The sequence below is a fragment of the Castanea sativa genome, chromosome 3 (assembly GCF_040712315.1).
Source record: "Castanea sativa cultivar Marrone di Chiusa Pesio chromosome 3, ASM4071231v1".
NCBI classification, from domain to species: domain Eukaryota; kingdom Viridiplantae; phylum Streptophyta; class Magnoliopsida; order Fagales; family Fagaceae; genus Castanea; species Castanea sativa.
Window position 1 is genome coordinate 654,869 of NC_134015.1, and position 19,324 is coordinate 674,192.

Consider the following 19,324-nt stretch of genomic DNA (forward strand, 5'->3'; position numbering starts at 1 on the left):
TTTTTAGGCCTTCAATTAAAAAAAAAAAAAAAAAACCAACTTCATATTACTTGGTTCGCTAGAGTTGGTTTGGAAGGCAAACATTTCTTATTCTTGACATCTAGACCCATCCATCAGTCAAAATTGTTGACAATCCTTTAGGTGGAGCTAGCTCAATTGGGTTGTTCGATTTAGAAGCTATCACATACTTATAGGGCTCAATAACATTTAAAAAAAAGAAGAAGATAAAAAGTGAAATAAAAAGAGTAATACTTAGACCATAATTTTGTGTCATAATTTGCTAAGTGACGAGTTGTAATATAAAATTATGCGTAAAGTTGTGTCTTGGTTATTACTAAAAAAATAAAATAGAAAAAAAGTGAAAAAAAACAAGAGTGACAGAAGAATAAACAAACAAGAGAAGAGAAACATATCTAGAAGTCAATTTTTGCATTAGTACTAATACTAAAACTAGGAGTACTAGTGGTAGAAGTAACGTTTGATTTTTAAGACTTCGGTTTTTTTTTCTTTTTTTGTTGTGTTACTACCGACATAACTTTTCAACCTCCCCCAAATTTAACCCTGAACAATCTCTGTCTGTCTCTGTCTCTCTCTGACTCTCTCTCTGTTTTTGTGTTTTGGACGTATTTTACGTAGATGTAAGCAAATTGTGGCGAATTTGTGGGCGAGAGAGCCCAATTTCAATTTGGATTCTGCACCCAACACCTCTCTTTCGCTTTCTTGCCTCCTCTCAGGTAACAATTTTCTATCTTCACATATGTATTTTTTTTTGAATTTTCAATTCTGTATAATCTTAGGGTTTACCAATCACCCTCTAATGCAATTTGGGGTTTTTGTTCAATGGCTTCTATCACTGAAAATTTTGAATTTTTTGTTCTCTAGGGCGCATTGGGTGTTTATTTATTTATTTTTTGTTTATTTATGCTTTCTGGGTTAGGCATGGGGATGATGTATTTCAATTTATTGTGCTTGAATTATGAGGGTAAAGTTTTGAAAATTTTGTTATTTGGGGCTATTGGTGAGGTTTCTGTGCAATTTTTGCTTCTGGGTTTTTCTTTGCTGACCTTTTGGATGCACCTTTGCTGTTTCTGAGGTCCCTTCTGTGTTTGGCTGCTGAGAAAATCTCAAAATTATGAATAAAATAAAAATGGGGTTAAAATTATTAGAGTTCAAATCAGTTGCCTAACACGTGCATCTAATGCAATTGGAATTTTCTTTTACGTGTCAATTGGTTATATAAGTATGCATCAATTAGTGGAAGTAGTAAAAACAGGCCTCGTTTAGGAGGTAGGAGAGAGTATGATTTTGGATAAAATAGAATGATTAGAAAAGAATACACGTGGGCAAGTTCATAGATAACCCAAAATTTTGGTACTAAGGCTTGGTTCTTGTTGTTGTAATTGGTTATATAAGGAGTTCGTTTTCTTTAATTTATCATGTTGAATTAGCTTTGTTGAGGGCCTGAGGCCGTGCATGTTGATACTTTAATTATTTTTAGTTGTACCTTCAACTTGTTTCCAACATTTTCACAAAAATCAAAATGGTTTTGGGGATGTTAATTTTATGGCTTCCTTTTTATTTTCTTTTTTTGAGAAAATTTTTTATGGCTTACTTGAGTGGAGAGGGTTTATGATAATAGTGATTTTGTATGCAATGTGTCAAATTTCAATGGCTTCATTCTTTTTGAAAGTTTTTTAGTGTCTGAAATTGATAAGTTTGTTTGTTATCCTTTTGAATGATTTGAAATAAGAGTGTACTTTTTGACTGAGGCAGGTCATGGCGGGGAAGAGAATTATAGCGATATGTCAGTTAGGAGGAGAATTTGAGACAAATAGTGATGGTTCATTGTCGTACAGAGGTGGTGATGCTCATGCTATAGACATTGATGACCAAATGAAGTTTAATGAGTTTAAGATGGAAGTGGCAGAAATGTTTAATTGTAGCATTGATACCATGTATATTAAATACTTCCTTCCTGGCAATAATAAGACTCTCATTACGATTTCCAATGACAAAGATCTAAAGCGCATGATAAAGTTCCATGGAGACTCTGTCACTGCTGATGTTTATGTCATTATGGAAGAAATTGTTGCTCTTGATGTATCAAATTTGCCTGCCAGTAGGTAGTCTTCTTGATGTCTAAACTAAAGTTTATTTGTTACTTTTGGATCTTTTGGCTTAAATTTGTAAAGCCTTGGATTTTGTAGGTCAAGCAGAACAACTTTGTCAGAAACTGTTCTTCCAGTTGATGCCCCTCTTGACATTGTAGATGGTATTGTGGATGATACCACCCAGCCTGAAGTCACACTTGATGCCGCTCTTGATATTGTAGATGATACCAATCATGTTGACACCCATATGATCATACCTGCTGAAATTTCTCCCATTTTCTCTATAGTTAGTTCCAATGAGGAGAAGCATGCTAAAGGTGCACAGCAGTGGCAGAATACCATTACAGGTGTGGGGCAAAGGTTCAACAGTGTTCATGAATTTCGTGAGTCTCTGCGTAAATATGCAATTGCACATCAGTTTGCATTCAGGTACAAGAAGAATGATAGTCATCGTGTGACTGTCAAATGCAAAGCAGAAGGCTGTCCTTGGAGAATACATGCCTCAAGGTTGTCAACCACTCAATTAATATGCATTAAAAAGATGAATCCAACGCATACATGTGAAGGGGCTGTTGCAACAACAGGGCATCAGGCAACTAGGAGCTGGGTGGCTAGTATTATTAAGGAGAAGTTGAAAGTTTTCCCAAATTATAAGCCCAAGGATATTGTCAATGACATCAAACAGGAATATGGAATACAATTGAACTACTTCCAGGCATGGCGTGGGAAAGAAATTGCAAAGGAGCAGCTTCAGGGTTCATACAAAGAAGCTTATAATCAGTTACCTTTTTTCTGTGAGAGGATAATGGAGACCAATCCAGGAAGTCTGGCTACATTCACCACTAAGGAAGACTCAAGTTTCCATCGTCTCTTTGTCTCGTTCCATGCCTCGTTATACGGTTTCCAACAAGGTTGTCGGCCTCTTCTTTTTCTTGATAGCATACCCTTAAAGTCAAAATATCAAGGCACGCTGTTAGCTGCGACAGCAGCAGATGGAGATGATTGTGTATTTCCTGTTGCTTTTGCTGTAGTCGATGCAGAATCTGACGATAATTGGCATTGGTTCTTGTTACAATTGAAATCTGCCATCTCAACATCTTGTCCAATAACATTTGTGGCAGACAGACAAAAGGGGTTAAGGGAGTCCATTGCTGATATATTTACAGGCTCGTACCATGCATACTGCCTACGTTACTTGACTGAGCAATTTATTAGAGACTTAAAAGGGCAGTTTTCTCATGAGGTGAAGCGACTCATGATTGAGGATTTTTATGCTGCTGCTTATGCACCTACGCCTGAAAGCTTCCAAAGATCTATTGAAAGCATTAAAAGTATTTCTCTAGAAGCTTACAATTGGATTGTACAAAGTGAACCCCTGAACTGGGCAAATTCATATTTTCATGGTGCCAGATATAACCATATGACATCAAACTTTGGGGAGCTATTCTATAGTTGGGCTTCAGATGCACATGAATTACCAATAACACAGATGGTTGATGTGATAAGGGGCAAGATTATGGAGTTGATTTACACACGGCGAGCAGATTCCATCCAGTGGTTGACTAGACTAACTCCATCCATGGAGGAAAAACTCAAAAAGGAAAACCATAAAGTTCCTCCCCTTCAAGTGCTACTGTCAGCTGGTAGCACATTTGAGGTTCGTGGTGACACCATTGAAATGGTTGATATTGATCATTGGGATTGTAGTTGCAAAGGGTGGCAGTTAACTGGTTTACCATGCTGCCATGCAATTGCTGTTCTTGGTTGCATGGGTCGGAGCCCATATGATTATTGTTCCAGGTACTTCACAACAGAGAGCTACAGATTAACTTATTCAGAGTCTGTAAATCCTATTCCAAATGCGGACGTGCCTGTGCTAAAAGATTCTTCTCAACTCACTGTAACTGTAACCCCACCTCCCACCCGCCGTCCACCGGGCCGGCCCACTACGAAGCGGTATGGATCACAAGAGGTTGTGAAACGTCAACTCCAGTGCAGCAGATGCAAGGGTCATGGACACAACAAGTCCACTTGCAAAGAGTTCATTTAGAGTTTTAGACATTGTAAGCATCGGCTTCTTGTATATAATGCATCTTTGTACCCATTTCATGTAATTGTATGATGCTTGTTTTTATCACCTCTTCTGTGGATTGTCTATCTTCACTGATTATGCTCACAAGCATATGTTCTAGCTCAAATGATACTTTCCTCATTTCCATAATAATGGATCGGAGGGTGAGGTTTTGGGTTCATGATCAATTGAGTGTGCATGTGTAACTTCCTAATCAAAGAAAAAGAAAAGTGCAAACCCAGTTCATACGTATTTATTTGCATCTGTAGATATGGTTACCTTTGCATTACTCTGTTGTCCATAGGAGCTTGTCTGTTTATGCTCTATCACACGTATATAATCTTCAATGGTTTAGCTGTGCTTATCTTATGGATGTGTTATCTGTTGTAAAAACTAAGGTGCACCTATTGGTATGGCCTCCCTTTCTTTGCTTTCTTGTTCGTTTAAACATGCACATATAAATTACCTTTTGACCTCTTAATTTGTAAACAGGATGATCATTTCAACTTTTGCACTGCCAGTCCAGTTGGTGGCTCTTTTTTAATATATGCATGTGCTGATGCATACCTAATTTGGCGGACAGTGTTGATTTCTGTTGATGACATGGTTGTATGTTAGCACTGAGTTTTTAGATGACCCAACAGGGTTCCCTAGGAGTCAATGAGCCTGCAGGATTTTTTTTCCCCCTGTTTTAACAAATTTTGTTGACTATTAACTAATAGAACCTGTTTTGTTTTCTGCTAATAGGATTGCACCAAAGGACAGTGCGCATCACAATCTTGTACATCTAACAACTCTTTTGGAGTGGATGAAAAATAGACCTGTAATTTAGTTTAAAATAACCAAGCCATGGGACCTGATGTATGTGATGGAAGTCTTAGAGAAGGTAGTTTCTCTTGTTATTCTGTCTTACTAACTTCAGTTTTTGTTAGTATAAGTGACATTTAGCAACTGTGACATAATAGTATATAAAGATTTTCGTACTGCTGTTTGAAAGTTCTATGGAAGATGCAGTCATTATGCTGATCTAAACATGAAATATTTTCGTTATTTTAGTTTTACCACCCATAAGATTTAAGAGCAACCATATATAATTATGAGTTTACTGGAATGTGTTTTAAAAAGCACATCACAAATATTGGTTGTTGAGTATTACGAGCTCAATAACTCTAGAGCAAAAATAATAATAATATTTATTTTTTTGGCAACTGTCGAGGCAATAAGTTATTAACGATGAATGATAAAATGATACTAGTAGTGGGTCTAAATGAGAACCAATAAAAATTTGTCAAATCAATTATTGTGATGGGTTGAATACATTTGAGTGTGGCATCTACTTTGAACATTTAGACTGGGGCCTTGATGACTTCGATGGCCACAGGAAATCACTAATCAGCTTCAAAATTCCCAAAATGAGCCTTGCAATTGTGCTGCTGATTTGAACTAATCGTATGGGTATTATCTGGCATGTGGCATAAGCATAAAACCGTAGAATGCAACTTTGATATTGTTTGAGTCCTTATGGTAGGGTCACAACAAAAATTCATAATAGTATTACAACAGTCCTTAATTTTCTTACCACCCAGATGGCTGAGACGGGTCATAAAAAAAAGATGTAAATTATGGTGGGCTCAAGTGTGAGGTGGTAGGCAAATTGGAGGTGTTAAGATTTTTGTTGTGGCCCTAACTTGATTGTATTGTTTCCAAGTGCTTGATGTAAATAGAATTTATAAATTTGACTCGAGAGTTCTTCTGGACATCAGGAGCTAAAAATTTTGGCGTGAAAATTTCCAAGAGTATTGATGAATCAAATTTATGGCTTCGGATTGTCTATTTGACTGGAAAAAGAAAGTTAGCAATAGCTTAACAAAAAGAGAAAAGAAAAAGAAACTCTATTTTCCAATCATATTAGTCATCATGGCATGGAACAATCTCTACAACATGCTTCATGGTGGGTCTTTCATCCTTCTGTTCTGCCGCACATTGCAAAGCCACTCTAACCAATAAGCAATTGAGTTTTGCTAAGAAAAGAAAAAAAGAAAAAGAAAAAGGAAGAAGACAACAAAATGCATGTATCATTGAATTTTCTATTAGATAAATCATAAGTTTTGAAAATTTAAACCTAAAAAATCAATATTTTTTAGATAACAAATAAAACACCTTATATTATCATTTCAACTTTCCAACCATGACTACCATCTAAAACTCAAAATACATGAAGAAAATTTTTGGGATGTTAAATTTTAGTAGGAGTATTTTAGACATTACACAAAAAAATATTTTAAAAATTATAAGCTTTCATTAGGGTTTAACTGAGAGAATCATAATATGACATATTTGCTTTTTTCCAAAATATTAAGGGAAAAATTACTTAATTTTAAACTTAAAGGATGAATTGTAAACTACCTCAAACATAAAGGATGAAAAGTGTTTTTATCTTAAGTTTTTTTTTTTTTTTTTTTTTGTGTGTGTGTGCGCGTGTAAAACTGTGTGTTTTTACTTAACATGGTGCATAAAGAAAACAAAATACAAAAAGTCAACCCAATAAAATTATATGTGAAACAGTGAATTTTGGCTCAACAATGTTGATTAAACTAGTAAATTTTTTTTAGAAATATAATAAAATGGCACAACATTTTCATAATACCTTTATAATTTTGTTATATTTTATTTTGACTTGCAAAAAATTGATAACTCAGCAGTTTTGAAAATATTTTGATGACAAAAAAATATCTTAACATTTACACAAAAGAAATGTTATATCCACTATATTTTCATAACAAATTATAAGTAATAGGTTGTTACAAGTTGTTATTGATGGGCAAAAAAGTTATTTCATTAGCTTGTTTAAATTAGAATTAATAACAATTTACCACCTATGGTTTGTTATGAAAGTGTTGTGAAAATTGTTGTAGATGTAGCACTTGGTTTGCACAATAACTTTATTTTTAGTTGTAGTTGGTTCCAAGGTGATATTTTATTATTTTATTTTGACCTATAAGAAATTAACACCTTAACAATTATGAAAATATTGTGCCAATTTGTTGTGATAATATTTTATTATTTTGTGAAACATTGCGAATTGAACAAACCAAAAATAATCTAGCAAAACTACTGTAACTTTAAGCATTAAAAAAAATGCGGCTGGTGAAACAGTGCAAGTTGAACAAACCAAAAATACCGTAGCTTCAAGGCATTTGCTCTTTTTATATATAGATAATATAATATAAAAAAAAAACAAAAACAAATTGGTGTACATGAGAAGAAAAAAAATCCATCTCACCAGATTGACTAAATGCCTTGGATAAGTATTGAATTTTATTTAGTTGCATTAGAATGAGTCCAAAAACTTGACTAAACCAAAACACTATTCCTAAGCCTATTGAAAATAATTTTGTGAAACATTGTGAATTGAACAAACAAAAAATAATGTAGCAAAACTATTGTAACTTTACACATTAAAAAAAATGCGGCCGGTGAAACAATGCAAGTTGAATAAACTAAAAATACTGTAGCTTCAAGGCATTTGCTCTTTTTATATATAAATAATATAATATAAAACAAGACAAAAACAAATTGGTGTACATGAGAAGAAAAAAAAATCCATCTCCCCAAATTGGTCAAATGCCTTGGATAAGTATGAAAGGTTTTTCAATAGCATTAGAATGAGTCCAAAAACTTGACTAAACTAAAACACTATTCCTAAGCCTATTGAAAATAATTTTGTGCAACATTACGAATTGAACAAACCAAAAATAATGTAGCAAAACTACTGTAACTTTACGCATTAAAAAAAATGCGGCCAGTGAAATAGTGCAAGTTGAACAAACCAAAAATACTGTAGCTTCAAGACATTTGCTCTTTTTATATATAGATAATATAATATAAAATAAAACAAAAACAAATTGGTGTACATGAGAAGAAAAAAAATCCATCTCACCAAATTGACTAAATGCCTTAAATAAGTATTGAAGGTTATTTAGTTGCATTAGAATGAGTCCAAAAACTTGACTAAACCAAAACACTTCCTAAGCCTATTGAAAATAATTTTGTGAAACATTAAGAATGAACAAACCAAAAATAACGTAGTAAAACTGTTGTAGTTTTACACATTAAAAAAAAAGTGGTTGGTGAAATAGTGCAAGTTGAAAAAAAAAAAAATATTGTAACTTCACTCTTTTTATATGTAGATAATCTAATATAAAACAAAACAAAAACAAATTGGTGTACATAAGAAGAAAAAAAATCCATCTCACTAGATAGGCCAAATGCCTTAAATAAATGGTTTTTTTAGTAGCATTAGAATAAGTCTAAAAACTTGACTAAACCAAAACACTATTTCTAAGCCTATTGACTTTTTTTATATAGTTAATAGATTAAATTGTTTACTTATATGAGACTATTTGTAAATGAACTAATTAGATATTATCATAATCTTTGAGATGCATTGTATATGATTTAGTTATAGAAGATATAAATTACAAGTTTCTTGTAAAGTCAAAATATAGTTCATAGTTGGTGATGAATTTTGGTGTTTTACTTGTGAAGACTATGACATATCAACTAAGATGATTTGTCTTGAACATGGAAATGGAGACCTCTAGTTGATGTGTCTTAAGTAAGACATGTTGAACTTGACCATTATAAAATTAATTATTCAATTAACAACTGTCACCTAAATAATAAATCTCACGATTTCTAATTTCATAGACTCTCAATCCTGAGAGGATAGTGAACCCGATCATGAAATGTAGGTTACTTTAATATATCAGGAGTGAGATCTAATTTAACGGTCAAAACCTTAGTATGTTGGGTAACCGCATGTAGTGTTAAGGGAACACATATTCTCAAGATGGAATCTATAATCTCTTTTTTATAGAAACACGAAATATCCCATTGAGATAAATTTAATGGGAACTGGTTATTTAGGGCCGGTCACTTTAGTAAAGAGTTACTAAAGTTTATATTTAATGAAATTAGATTTCATTAATATGAATAACTAAAAGATTAAACTAGAAACTCGAGGAATAAAATAGTTGTTTATAAAGTGATAGTTTATTATGACTTTATTCACTATGGATATTTCATAGAGGGGTCAATTGATATCATATTAGAGTCTTGAGATATAAATTATTAATAAGACCAAGGGTGTAATTATATTTTCATAGTGGTATTTATTATATAATTAATGATAACTCTGGGTTTGTCAAGAATTGACAGATAAGCCTGAGGCTCATTAAAACTAGAGCCTTATTTGTCTATTTGGTCTCATCTCAAGCCACACATTAAAACCTAATTCGGCTAGCCCAAAAAGCTAATCTAATTAGATAATCAATTTTTATTTAATAAGAGTTATTAAATAAAGTAACTGTCCAGGCAGTTAAAAGTATGCATGATTAAAAAGAAGGAAGAAAAAAAAAAAAAACAGTTTTATCTGCTAGATATTTTGAATGCATTTTTCTTTTGGAAAATCAACGTACTTAAGAATTGATTGAGAAATCACTCATCTTGGGCATTATGTGGAATTTGGATGAAAATTGAAGGTTTTCTCAAGTCTTGCTTTTGAATTTTATTGCATCAAGATACGCTTTCTCTTCTTTATTTTAGAATTCAAGGTTATATGTTATCTTTCATGATTAAAGTAGATACTTGTGTTGCTTCTACTGCGTGTTTTGTATGAAATATAAAACTAGTTTTTCCAACAATATTATGGTTTGTTTTGATCTGTATTGGTATTTAAATTGATACAGTTTATTATTAAGAGAAATAAAATACAAAAATGGTCTACAAAATCTCAATATATTATCAAAGAAACCAAATGGTATTACAAAAATACCTAAGGATTGCATACTAAGCCAAAATTCGAATTAGACACTAGCATGGTTGATGTTGATATGGTGGATGGAACAATTGTACAGAGCATTGGCATCAAGTGTGTTAAATCCTAAATTTTTAGCAGTTAACACACCAAACATAAAAAACAATACCTTATGTGCCAAATTCTAAATTTCACATTTGACAAGTAAATGTGGCGTGTTGACATGGTAACTGATGCGGTAAGTAAGACGTGGTAGATGGAGGTGCATGTAGGAGTTTGACTTGAAGCTGGTGGCATGTGGCTTGGTTGGCAGATTGTTGGGGGTGGCGCGTGAGGGTGCTGACAAGTTCATTGGGCCATATTCAAATTCTTCTAGCAATATTTTTTAGATGGTCAAGAGCTGAATGGTATGCTTAGGACTTGAAATTTGAAAAGGAGCTAGGCTTGAAGGGCATAGAGCCATAGACATGAGAGAAACAATGCACTAGTGATATGAGAACATGGGCATTTTTTTTAATACTTAAATACCGCTTAAATAATATTTAAAATTATTTGCCCCCCACCCCCTTTTTGTCCACGTTTAGTGCTCCTTCCAAACATGCTTTTCATCTTTAAATATTTTTCCTCATTTATTATTACTCTTTACTGTTGAAATACCTTCACATGTCAGACCATTGGCTGATTAGAATTTACTTTTTCAATTGCCAAGCTTTAATATATTATTTTGATCTGGAGTGAGCTGCTATTGCTTTTTATTGTTATTATATTGCTCTATGTTATAACTTGATATTGTTGTTCGCATCTGTTGCTACTTGCTAGTAAATGTTGCTCTCTGTTATTGAATATACTTCTTGTTGTTTTTTCTGCTTTATTTTGTTGTGGCCATTCTTTTGGCTTTGTGATCTTTCTTTTTTTAAGATCTTGAGAAGTACTAGAGTATTCTTCTCCTTTTTTTATTTTTTATTAAACCAATTGATAAGCTCTATTCAAAATTTCATTTTTTGGCTTCTATTCTACTCAAACAACCAAATGTGAAAGTCATCTTGTATTTTTATATATAATTTCATATTGGCTTATAAGGATTTTGTTATTTTTAATTCTAAAATTTTTATATTTTCTTGTAGATGTAGTTGTTATATTTATATTTAATTTCTTGAATGGTTTGAACTTATGGTTGTTAAAAGGACTAAGAGAAACTTAGAAGGGAAAATGAACTTAAGATACTTAATTGGTCATTTAGTTTTTTTAAGTGCTAATAAGAATTACATTGATTAAACCAATGCACAAAAACATATGAGATAGTTTAATCTCAGACCCTTTAACCAAAATTTCTAGCTCTGCCCCTGAATGCATCAATTTTCGGGCTTTCTTAATGGAGGAAAAATGCATAACTCATATATATATATATATATATATATATATATATATATAAAATTAAAAAAATCACTTTCTTTGCAACATAAAAAAGTTTCTGAAAAAAGGACAAAGTTTAGCTATAAAATTGGTTGTAACCTAATGTTACAACTTTATTCAATATCTTTTTATTAGAGGTAATTTTGACAAATTCACCATTGGATTACATCTTCTTATATCCTCTATGCTTACAAAATTTTTAGAAAATTAATGATCTATAGCTATATCATCAATAATTGTTTAAATTATAAGTTTTTATAGTTTAAAATCAATATATATATAAAAGCAGAGACCTCATTGTGTGAGGGTCTAAGCTTTTGCCAAGTGGCACATCTTATGAAGACCTCATTATGAAGTTTCTCCCATTAATTGACTGAGTTTACACCACAACTCTCTCTCTTCTTCATGTCTTTTAGTATACCAAATGTTTTAGTTTTTTTTTTCTTAACAAAAAGGGATACTAATAACTAATGAAATCGAGATAGATAATCTTCTAGCATTTCTGTTGCCTAAATTACACAAATCCATATCTTTTATTTACTATAATCATTATTATTTTATTTTATTCTATGAGAATCCTTATTATTTTATGGTGATGAATTTACATATAAACATCCCATAAACAAAGTCTCCCTCCTCTATTACTCTTTTTTTTTTTTTGGGTATGGCAAGTTTTTATGTTAGTTATATAAAAAGTTTCTGCATTTATGATTGTGTAAATGCATTAATCACAGCTTGCCTCCAAAATGACATTTTGGTTTTTGCCTTTTTGTCTTCACATTATGTACATTATCAATACTCTGCTATAATGATTAATGTAGGATTTTCTAAACCTTTGACTCCCCAACCTCTCTCTCTTGCTTTGCATTCCCCTCTCAACTTTGACCATATGCCTCCATTCTCTTTCTTTCTCTCTTAAAAAAACTTTCTTTCTCTTTAAAAAAAAAAACCTTTAATAGTTAAATTTCCTAAACTACTGCTACACTCAAATTTTGTTTGCATACTCACAATTTTTTAAAACACTAGGCCAATGGAAGAAACCTATTACTCTTGTGATCTTTTGTTGTTACCAGTGGCTATCCATTGCACATTAAGTGGCCTTGACATATATGAGTTCAAGCTATGTTTTGTTACTTTCAAAAATTCATTTCTTCACTTACAATCGGTAGGGTTAAGATTGTGAGATTCTGTATTTTGCTATTTTCTTTTATAGGTTGTGTTATTGTGTATATCGATTTCCAAAAGATGCTTGAAGTCTAGAACTGAGAAGTCGATAATTGTTTATTTAATGTAAAAGTCTCATTGTCATTGTCCTTTCAAGATTGTTTAATCTTAGCATATAACTTGAATAGACTGGCCTTTTCAAAATAAACAAAAGCTAAACATGTTGTAAATCATAAATTGGATTACAGGGATCAAGCAGTTATCATCTAGGGTGGAGGGTTTTTTTTTAATTTTTTTTATACAAAATAGAAATTCTACTTTTGCTAAATCTAAGTGTATACGTGTGTGAAACTTTCTCTTGAAGACTTGAACTCCCGCCCTTACCCCTCATACCCCACAAGCACTTATACTTGTGGAGTGACCATCACGCCAAGGGTGTGCGGTGGTAGGGTGGAGGGAATTTAGTTAATGGCAATTGAATTTGCAAAGTAAAAACAACACGATTATTCAATCTGCATTCTTTAGACTCCAAAGCTTCTTTCTTGAGTAAGTCTCTTGATATTTCAATAAAGAAATACATATTGACTTTTTTCCTACAATAAATTGAGTTTTGGGTTAATGGTTTTTTTTTTTTTTTTGAGTTTTGGTTTAATGATGATTGTATAATGATCTATATGTTGTGTGTGCTTTCTTTTCTATGAATTTCAATAATGTATGAATCGAGGATTTTAACATTTGGTTCATTAAGGTTTTTTTTTTAAAAAAAAAAAATTCTAAATTTCATTTTTATTTCATTATTTTGTTTAGCTTTTGTTACTTCTTATAATAAATTCATTATTAACAAAGTTCTATGACAATTATGGTATAATATATATATACAACATTCTCCAAACTTATTTTACATAAAACATTACAAGATTATCCGTGCATCGCACGGGTAACTTGCTAGTTATGTATAAAATATAAGCTTATAGATCATATAGTAAATAATATTCAATTGACACAAAATTTGACATGTGTATTAAGAGCATAAAGAACATACAATTCAACGGTTAGATTTTCATAACATATAATAATATTAATTTTATTGAGTAAGGTTGTAGCCTTAGATTGACTGCCATATTTGGAGACTTCTCTCTACTAGAGAGTCTTAGGTCATGGCCTAAGTGGTATAAGCCTAGAGAGGCTGTGGAAGAGACATTAGGAGGGGATGGTTGTAAGAACATTGGGCTTGATAGAATAGGGAATGCTATTTATTTATTTATTTTTTTGAGTAAGTTTTAACCTATGGCGTCCGCTTTTGATGATAGTTCTTTATCATCAGACTAAGACACCAATTAGTTTTTGGTATAGGCGGGGATTGAACGCAGATCTCTTATACAACCATCAGAAACTTTACCAGTTGAGCTAACTGGAACCCACTTTTATATATATATATATATATAGTAAAAAATGAAAATAAACAAGTACACAGAGAACCTATATATAGAGAAGCCAAATAATCTAGTGATACTACAAGAGGTAAATGCAATACAAAGAAGTCGGTGCAGTGGTCCAAGAGATACAGCAACGTACAGAGAAAATAACTAGAGTCTGAAGTGGAGGTTGATATCTATGTCGTTTGGTAGTCTACGCTGTGGAGGGAACTTGGGGAGGAGACTGGCAATGTACCTAGCCGTTTCCAAATATGCTGTAAACTTATTTACGGATCCAGTTTGTTTGGCCATCACATTCACATTCTCACATTTTTTTGAATTGTGATGCTTTAAGTTTACTGTATCTGTATCTGTATCTGTATGCATAGCACTGGCCAGGGGCAATACGTGAACGTTGCACTTGTTTTCCTTGCTAAGTAGTTCCTTAGCTGCCTTTCTCTTCAATGACCAACTACCACTTCTTAAGTTGAAGTTATATAAAGGAAGGAACCGTTGCCCATAAATAGCTAAAAATTCCACTGCTGCTAAAATAAACTCAAATTCCTCATGGGACATGTAGTAGGGAAAGCTGACCCTAGTCCATCCTGGTTTTACTCCAACATAGCCCTATAAAAATACAACAAAATTTTAGCCCCAAAATCTACCTCATAGATTTCAAGAAAATATAAATACTCTTTGTTTTTACTTCGACTTTTATAATCTATTTTATACTTTATCAATTATTATATTTTTTATTTTATTTTAAACTTTGATTATTTTATAAAAAAAAAAAAAGTAAAACACATATAGGTGGCAGCAATTTAGGGAGCGTTTACCTTTTGAATGAGATCTCTCAGGGCGAGTGAATGGACCTCATCCACATTAAGTAAATCGTGACCATAGGGTCCGGCGCAAGCGCATCCACCTCGAGCCTGGATGCCAAACAGGTCATTGAGGAGTGCTGCAACAAATGGTCCATGAAGAGGTTTATCTTTATTTGTCCCTATCTCTCCCCACAAGTAAAACTCTTTCACCTTTCCCTCTCTGCAGCCATCTGTATTGTTAAACGGGTCATTACTCCCATTTTTGAGACCAGCCAATGAGGAATTGTTAGTGCTATAAATGAGGAAAGACAATATAGCTTGGCGCTTGGCACTTGTATTTCCTAAAATGCATATGTTCTGATTTAGGAGAAGCCTCTGAAGAGCTTTCTCTATGTAGGTGTGCTCCTGTTTTTCTATCACTTGGTAACCAATGTATTCCTTCACCCACAAAGCCAATGCTGCTCTAACTGTCTGGATTATTTGAGGAGTCCCACCATTTTCCCTTTCTTCTATGTCCTCCACATATAATGTGTCCTGCAATATTCAATGATAGAAGATTACGGAAGTGTATGTGGGTTGGTTAAGGCCTTAGGGGGCACCATTTTATTTAGGACTTGATTTTACTAGGAAAAGACTCAAGAGTGACAGACCTGCATACTCAATCATCAATCCCATAACAGGGTCAAGTGCCATATATACCAATTAGAATCAGATATGGGATGGGTCCATTACCAGTAGACAAGGCAATGACATTATCCATATAAGAGGTTCAATTACCTTTTCATCGAAGCCATTGACATAATTAACAGTTCCACCTCCACAAGTTGATGGTGGAGAAGATTCCAGTCGATAGAGGACCTTTCTCATCAAAAGTATGCCAGGTGATCCGGGCCCACCAAGGAACTTATGTGGACTAAGGAAAATGGCATCATAGCCATCAATCTCCCCAGATCTCATGTCAATCTCCACATAAGGGCCACTGAACACATACAAATTTTCATGTCAAAAACTATATGTACATACCAAAAACTAAAAGAAGGTAAAGAATGAACTTTTCACAAATTGTACATACCTTGCTGCGAAATCAAAGCATGCAAAACCTCCATATTGATGAATTAATTTAGCAATTGCACGCGTATCCGAATAAATTCCGGTCACGTTGCTACAAGCCGAAAAGGAACCCAAAATTGGACGGTTGGCATATTTATAAGTCTCAAGTTGTAGTTTTAGAGCCTCCATGTCTATCAAACCATTGTCATCTAAACCAATCTCTATTACTTCAGCCAAGCTTTGCCGCCATGAGAGAAGGTTGGAGTGGTGCTCATAAGGACCAACAAAAACCACCCACCTTTCTTCACTACAAAGGCATTTAAGTACCCGATCTTTCAAAATGGATGGTACTGCAATTCCCATTACTTCTTGAAGCCTTTTGATAGCAGCAGTTGTGCCCGAGCCACAGAATAAGAGTGCATCTTCTTGTCCACCACCTAAGCTTTTCTTGATGTAACTGGCGGCTTCATGCACCATTTTTGTTGTCCAGTGCCCCACGTGACTGTCACAAGTGTGAGTGTTCCCTGCACGCAAATTGGGTTCTCAAAAGTTAAACCAAAAAAATCATAATGCTTAAAACACTACTCCCTTTTAAGTTTAGAGAAATGATACTCTACTCAGTTTAACAAAGTTTGGTCATGTTAATGGAGGAAAACGTTTTTTTCCTTTAAATTTAGAATGAAGTGTCATTCCCTTAAATCTAAAAAAAAAAGGAGTGTAATTACCCATTAAATAATTGTAAAGAAAGTGTGCAGCATATTATAAAACGGCAAATCAAAAACCGGTTGAGATCAGAAGACAATCTCCGGTCATGTTGGACAAATGAGATGAGAAAATCGTGCATATATTTGAGACAGGTCATAGTGTGTATTGTTTGGTTGATTGAGAGGCAAGATTGTAATTTGGAATCATAGCCTGTCGTGGTTGCTTAGGTGTATGGTTTGATTGTATCAGCCATGTTGTCGGTAGCTCATTTAGTATCAATTAATTTTCAGCAGTATAGTTGTTGAGGTGCGTGCTTCTATCTATGACTATGTATACTGTTTTTGACATTTTCATTATGATAAAGCTTATTTATTCATCATCAATAAGTTAAAGATTCTAATTAAAGAACATAACAGATAATAATAGAAAGGAAGAAATGCTTAATTACCATAAAAAGGAAGAACATTGTCATTGATGAAAGTTTCGATATATTGAAGAGACCGACCAGAGGCTGTGTGATCAGCATAGGTGAGTCTTCTTTTTCCAGAGAGAGAATCGATTTCTGCATCACCACCAATGATTTGAGATCGCAGCCAAGGTAGTTTTTCCTCGGTCGAGTTGGTCCTTGGAACACCCATTTCTAGCGTCCTAAAGGATTCAGAACGATGGCAAAGATCATCAGAAGGTTGAGAACTACTTGCTGTTTCATGTGACTTGATGATCCTATTACCATTCTTTTGCTTGCTTTTTTGATGAGCTCTAGGAGCTTCTCTTAATATGGGTTTCTCCAGTTCCATGCTTCAAGAAGATAAATAAGAGAAACAAAAATTTTGATGGATGAAATAGTTGAAGAAGAGGATAACGAAGAAGAATATGATGACTTGGAGAAAAGATATGCATGGTATATTTAAAGAGAAAAGTGATTGATTACGTACCAATGGGTTTAAAACTAAGAGCTTGCTTAAATCGACAGCACCCACAAAAATCTGGCACCACTTTAAAATATTGTATATCCAATTCAAGTGAAATCGCCCTCGGATCCTGTTCCCACTTTGAAATGGTAAGACTTGCGTGCAAAAAGACGTGGTATTTGAACTTTTTCCTCTTCCTATATTAAGTTTGGTTGTATGTCGTTTTGACCTTGGATAATATTACAAAAGAAAAATGAGGGTATATGATGCCAGATCCATAAGTTGATTATGAATTTGCTTAAAAGTAAAAGGCATGATGTGTAATCAGTCTAGGGGTTCTCACCCACATTAACTTGAGTAGCAAGTGGTATCCTAGCTAATAGTATAAGAACAAAATGGAAGTCAGTTTTTAAAAGATCCGTAAATTAGTTTAGCCCACCACATGATGTCATTTCCACTTTCTCTTTGTATATATATTACTTGATATAAAAAGCAATACATATATTTTAATAATATTTTACTGTAATAAGACCATAATAATAGCATACTCACTATATTTTGTTTATTATCAAAAAAGAACATTTAGTCTCATAAAAAAGAAAAAAGAAAAAAAGAAAAAGGAACATTTAGTATGAATCTGTCTTTTATTTTTTTTTCAAAGTAAAATTATCACTTATAAATGAAATTGTTTTTAATAGTTAAATAGGCACTAAGTATAACTTAGTTAATAAATATATGTTCTTATGAAATTATCTCAAAAAATAAAATTACAGAAATACTAATGATAATCTTCAATAAGAGTTCATCCTTAATCTTAATTATAAATTTAGTTACTCATGAATAATATATATTAAACTAGATACATTAAATAGGGAAAAAGTTAGAGTGCTAGCGGCTAGCATAGAGAAAGGCACAGAGAAAGCTGCATGGGCTCCTCTTTTTTTTTTTTCTTCTGCTTTATAGGTTAAAAGTGATCGTAATAGCCTCTATTTTTTCTATATTCTTACAAACTGACCAAAGCCTTTTTATACAAGAAAAATCGCCTCACATATACTGTTAGGTTCTAAGTACTTAGGAACTAATGTATTAAAACTTTAATATGTATTGTTGGCAAACCATGATCAAAACAGGTGTCTAGTTATGTTTTAGACTTGCTCAAAGTATGTGCTTTATGTAAAGTTATAATTGAGTTAACTGCAAAAGTTATTGTGCATTTCTGCCTGACTCGATCGATCGAGAATTAGACTCGACCGATCGAAAGTCGTGCAGATTGTTTTTTCTGTAGAATTTCTAACTCAGCCCTAAGCCCATATGACGTGTAGGGTTTTATGTTTTGTCCTAGGTATAAAAGGCAAACCCTAGTCACGTTTTTGAGGTTGCTCATATTGCTGTTTGTGTGAATCTCTTATGAGATTGGAGAGGTGCTTGCCTTCACACAAGTTTAGAATTATCAAGAAGGAGATTACTTCAAGAACTTAATGATCGTTTAATTGTTGCCATAAGAGCTTAAAGATACACAAGCGAGGGTGCTTGTATTTGCTGAAGAATCCAAGAAAGAAGAAGTCCGTGGTCTTGGAGCTTGCACGTGGTCGTGTCAGTAAGTTCTACTGGTGGGTAGCAATAGGATGTTAGTGGTCTAAGTCGCTATTGTACAACTTCGATTCTTTCATAGTGGATTCAAGTTTACCTTGAGGATAGCTAGGTTAAATCCTTCCTAGGTTTTTTATCGGTTTGGTTTTTCTGGGTCATCATATTTTTGTGTCTTTATATTCCGCACTTTGCATTGATATGTTTATTTGATTGTGTTAACCTATATCTAGAATTTGGACTAAGTAATAACTT

The 19,324-nt window shown here is 33.3% G+C and overlaps 2 protein-coding genes across 3 annotated transcripts; one reads left to right on the forward strand and one right to left on the reverse strand.

Moving 5' to 3' along the window:
- Nucleotides 1-501: 501 nt before the first annotated feature.
- LOC142629283 (uncharacterized) lies at nt 502-5,128 on the forward strand. Of its 2 annotated transcripts, XM_075803235.1 has the most exons (4): nt 502-734; nt 1,774-2,123; nt 2,208-4,174; nt 4,930-5,128. In XM_075803235.1, the coding sequence occupies exons 2-3, from the start codon at nt 1,777-1,779 to the stop codon at nt 4,159-4,161; spliced, it is 2,301 nt and encodes a 766-aa protein (XP_075659350.1). In that variant the 5' UTR covers nt 502-734; nt 1,774-1,776; the 3' UTR covers nt 4,162-4,174; nt 4,930-5,128. The 2 variants fall into 2 exon arrangements, with proteins under 2 accessions (XP_075659350.1, XP_075659349.1); XM_075803234.1 differs by lacking the exon at nt 4,930-5,128 and having other exon boundaries at nt 503-734; nt 2,208-4,438.
- An 8,880-nt stretch (nt 5,129-14,008) lies between these two features.
- On the reverse strand, nt 14,009-17,431 carry LOC142627158 (uncharacterized). Its single transcript, XM_075800960.1, has 5 exons — nt 17,020-17,431; nt 15,889-16,390; nt 15,594-15,795; nt 14,829-15,350; nt 14,009-14,619 (listed from the first exon to the last, which is right to left on the reverse strand). Exons 1-5 carry the CDS (start codon nt 17,366-17,368, stop codon nt 14,164-14,166), a joined length of 2,031 nt encoding a protein of 676 aa, XP_075657075.1. The 5' UTR covers nt 17,369-17,431; the 3' UTR covers nt 14,009-14,163.
- Nucleotides 17,432-19,324: the final 1,893 nt, after the last annotated feature.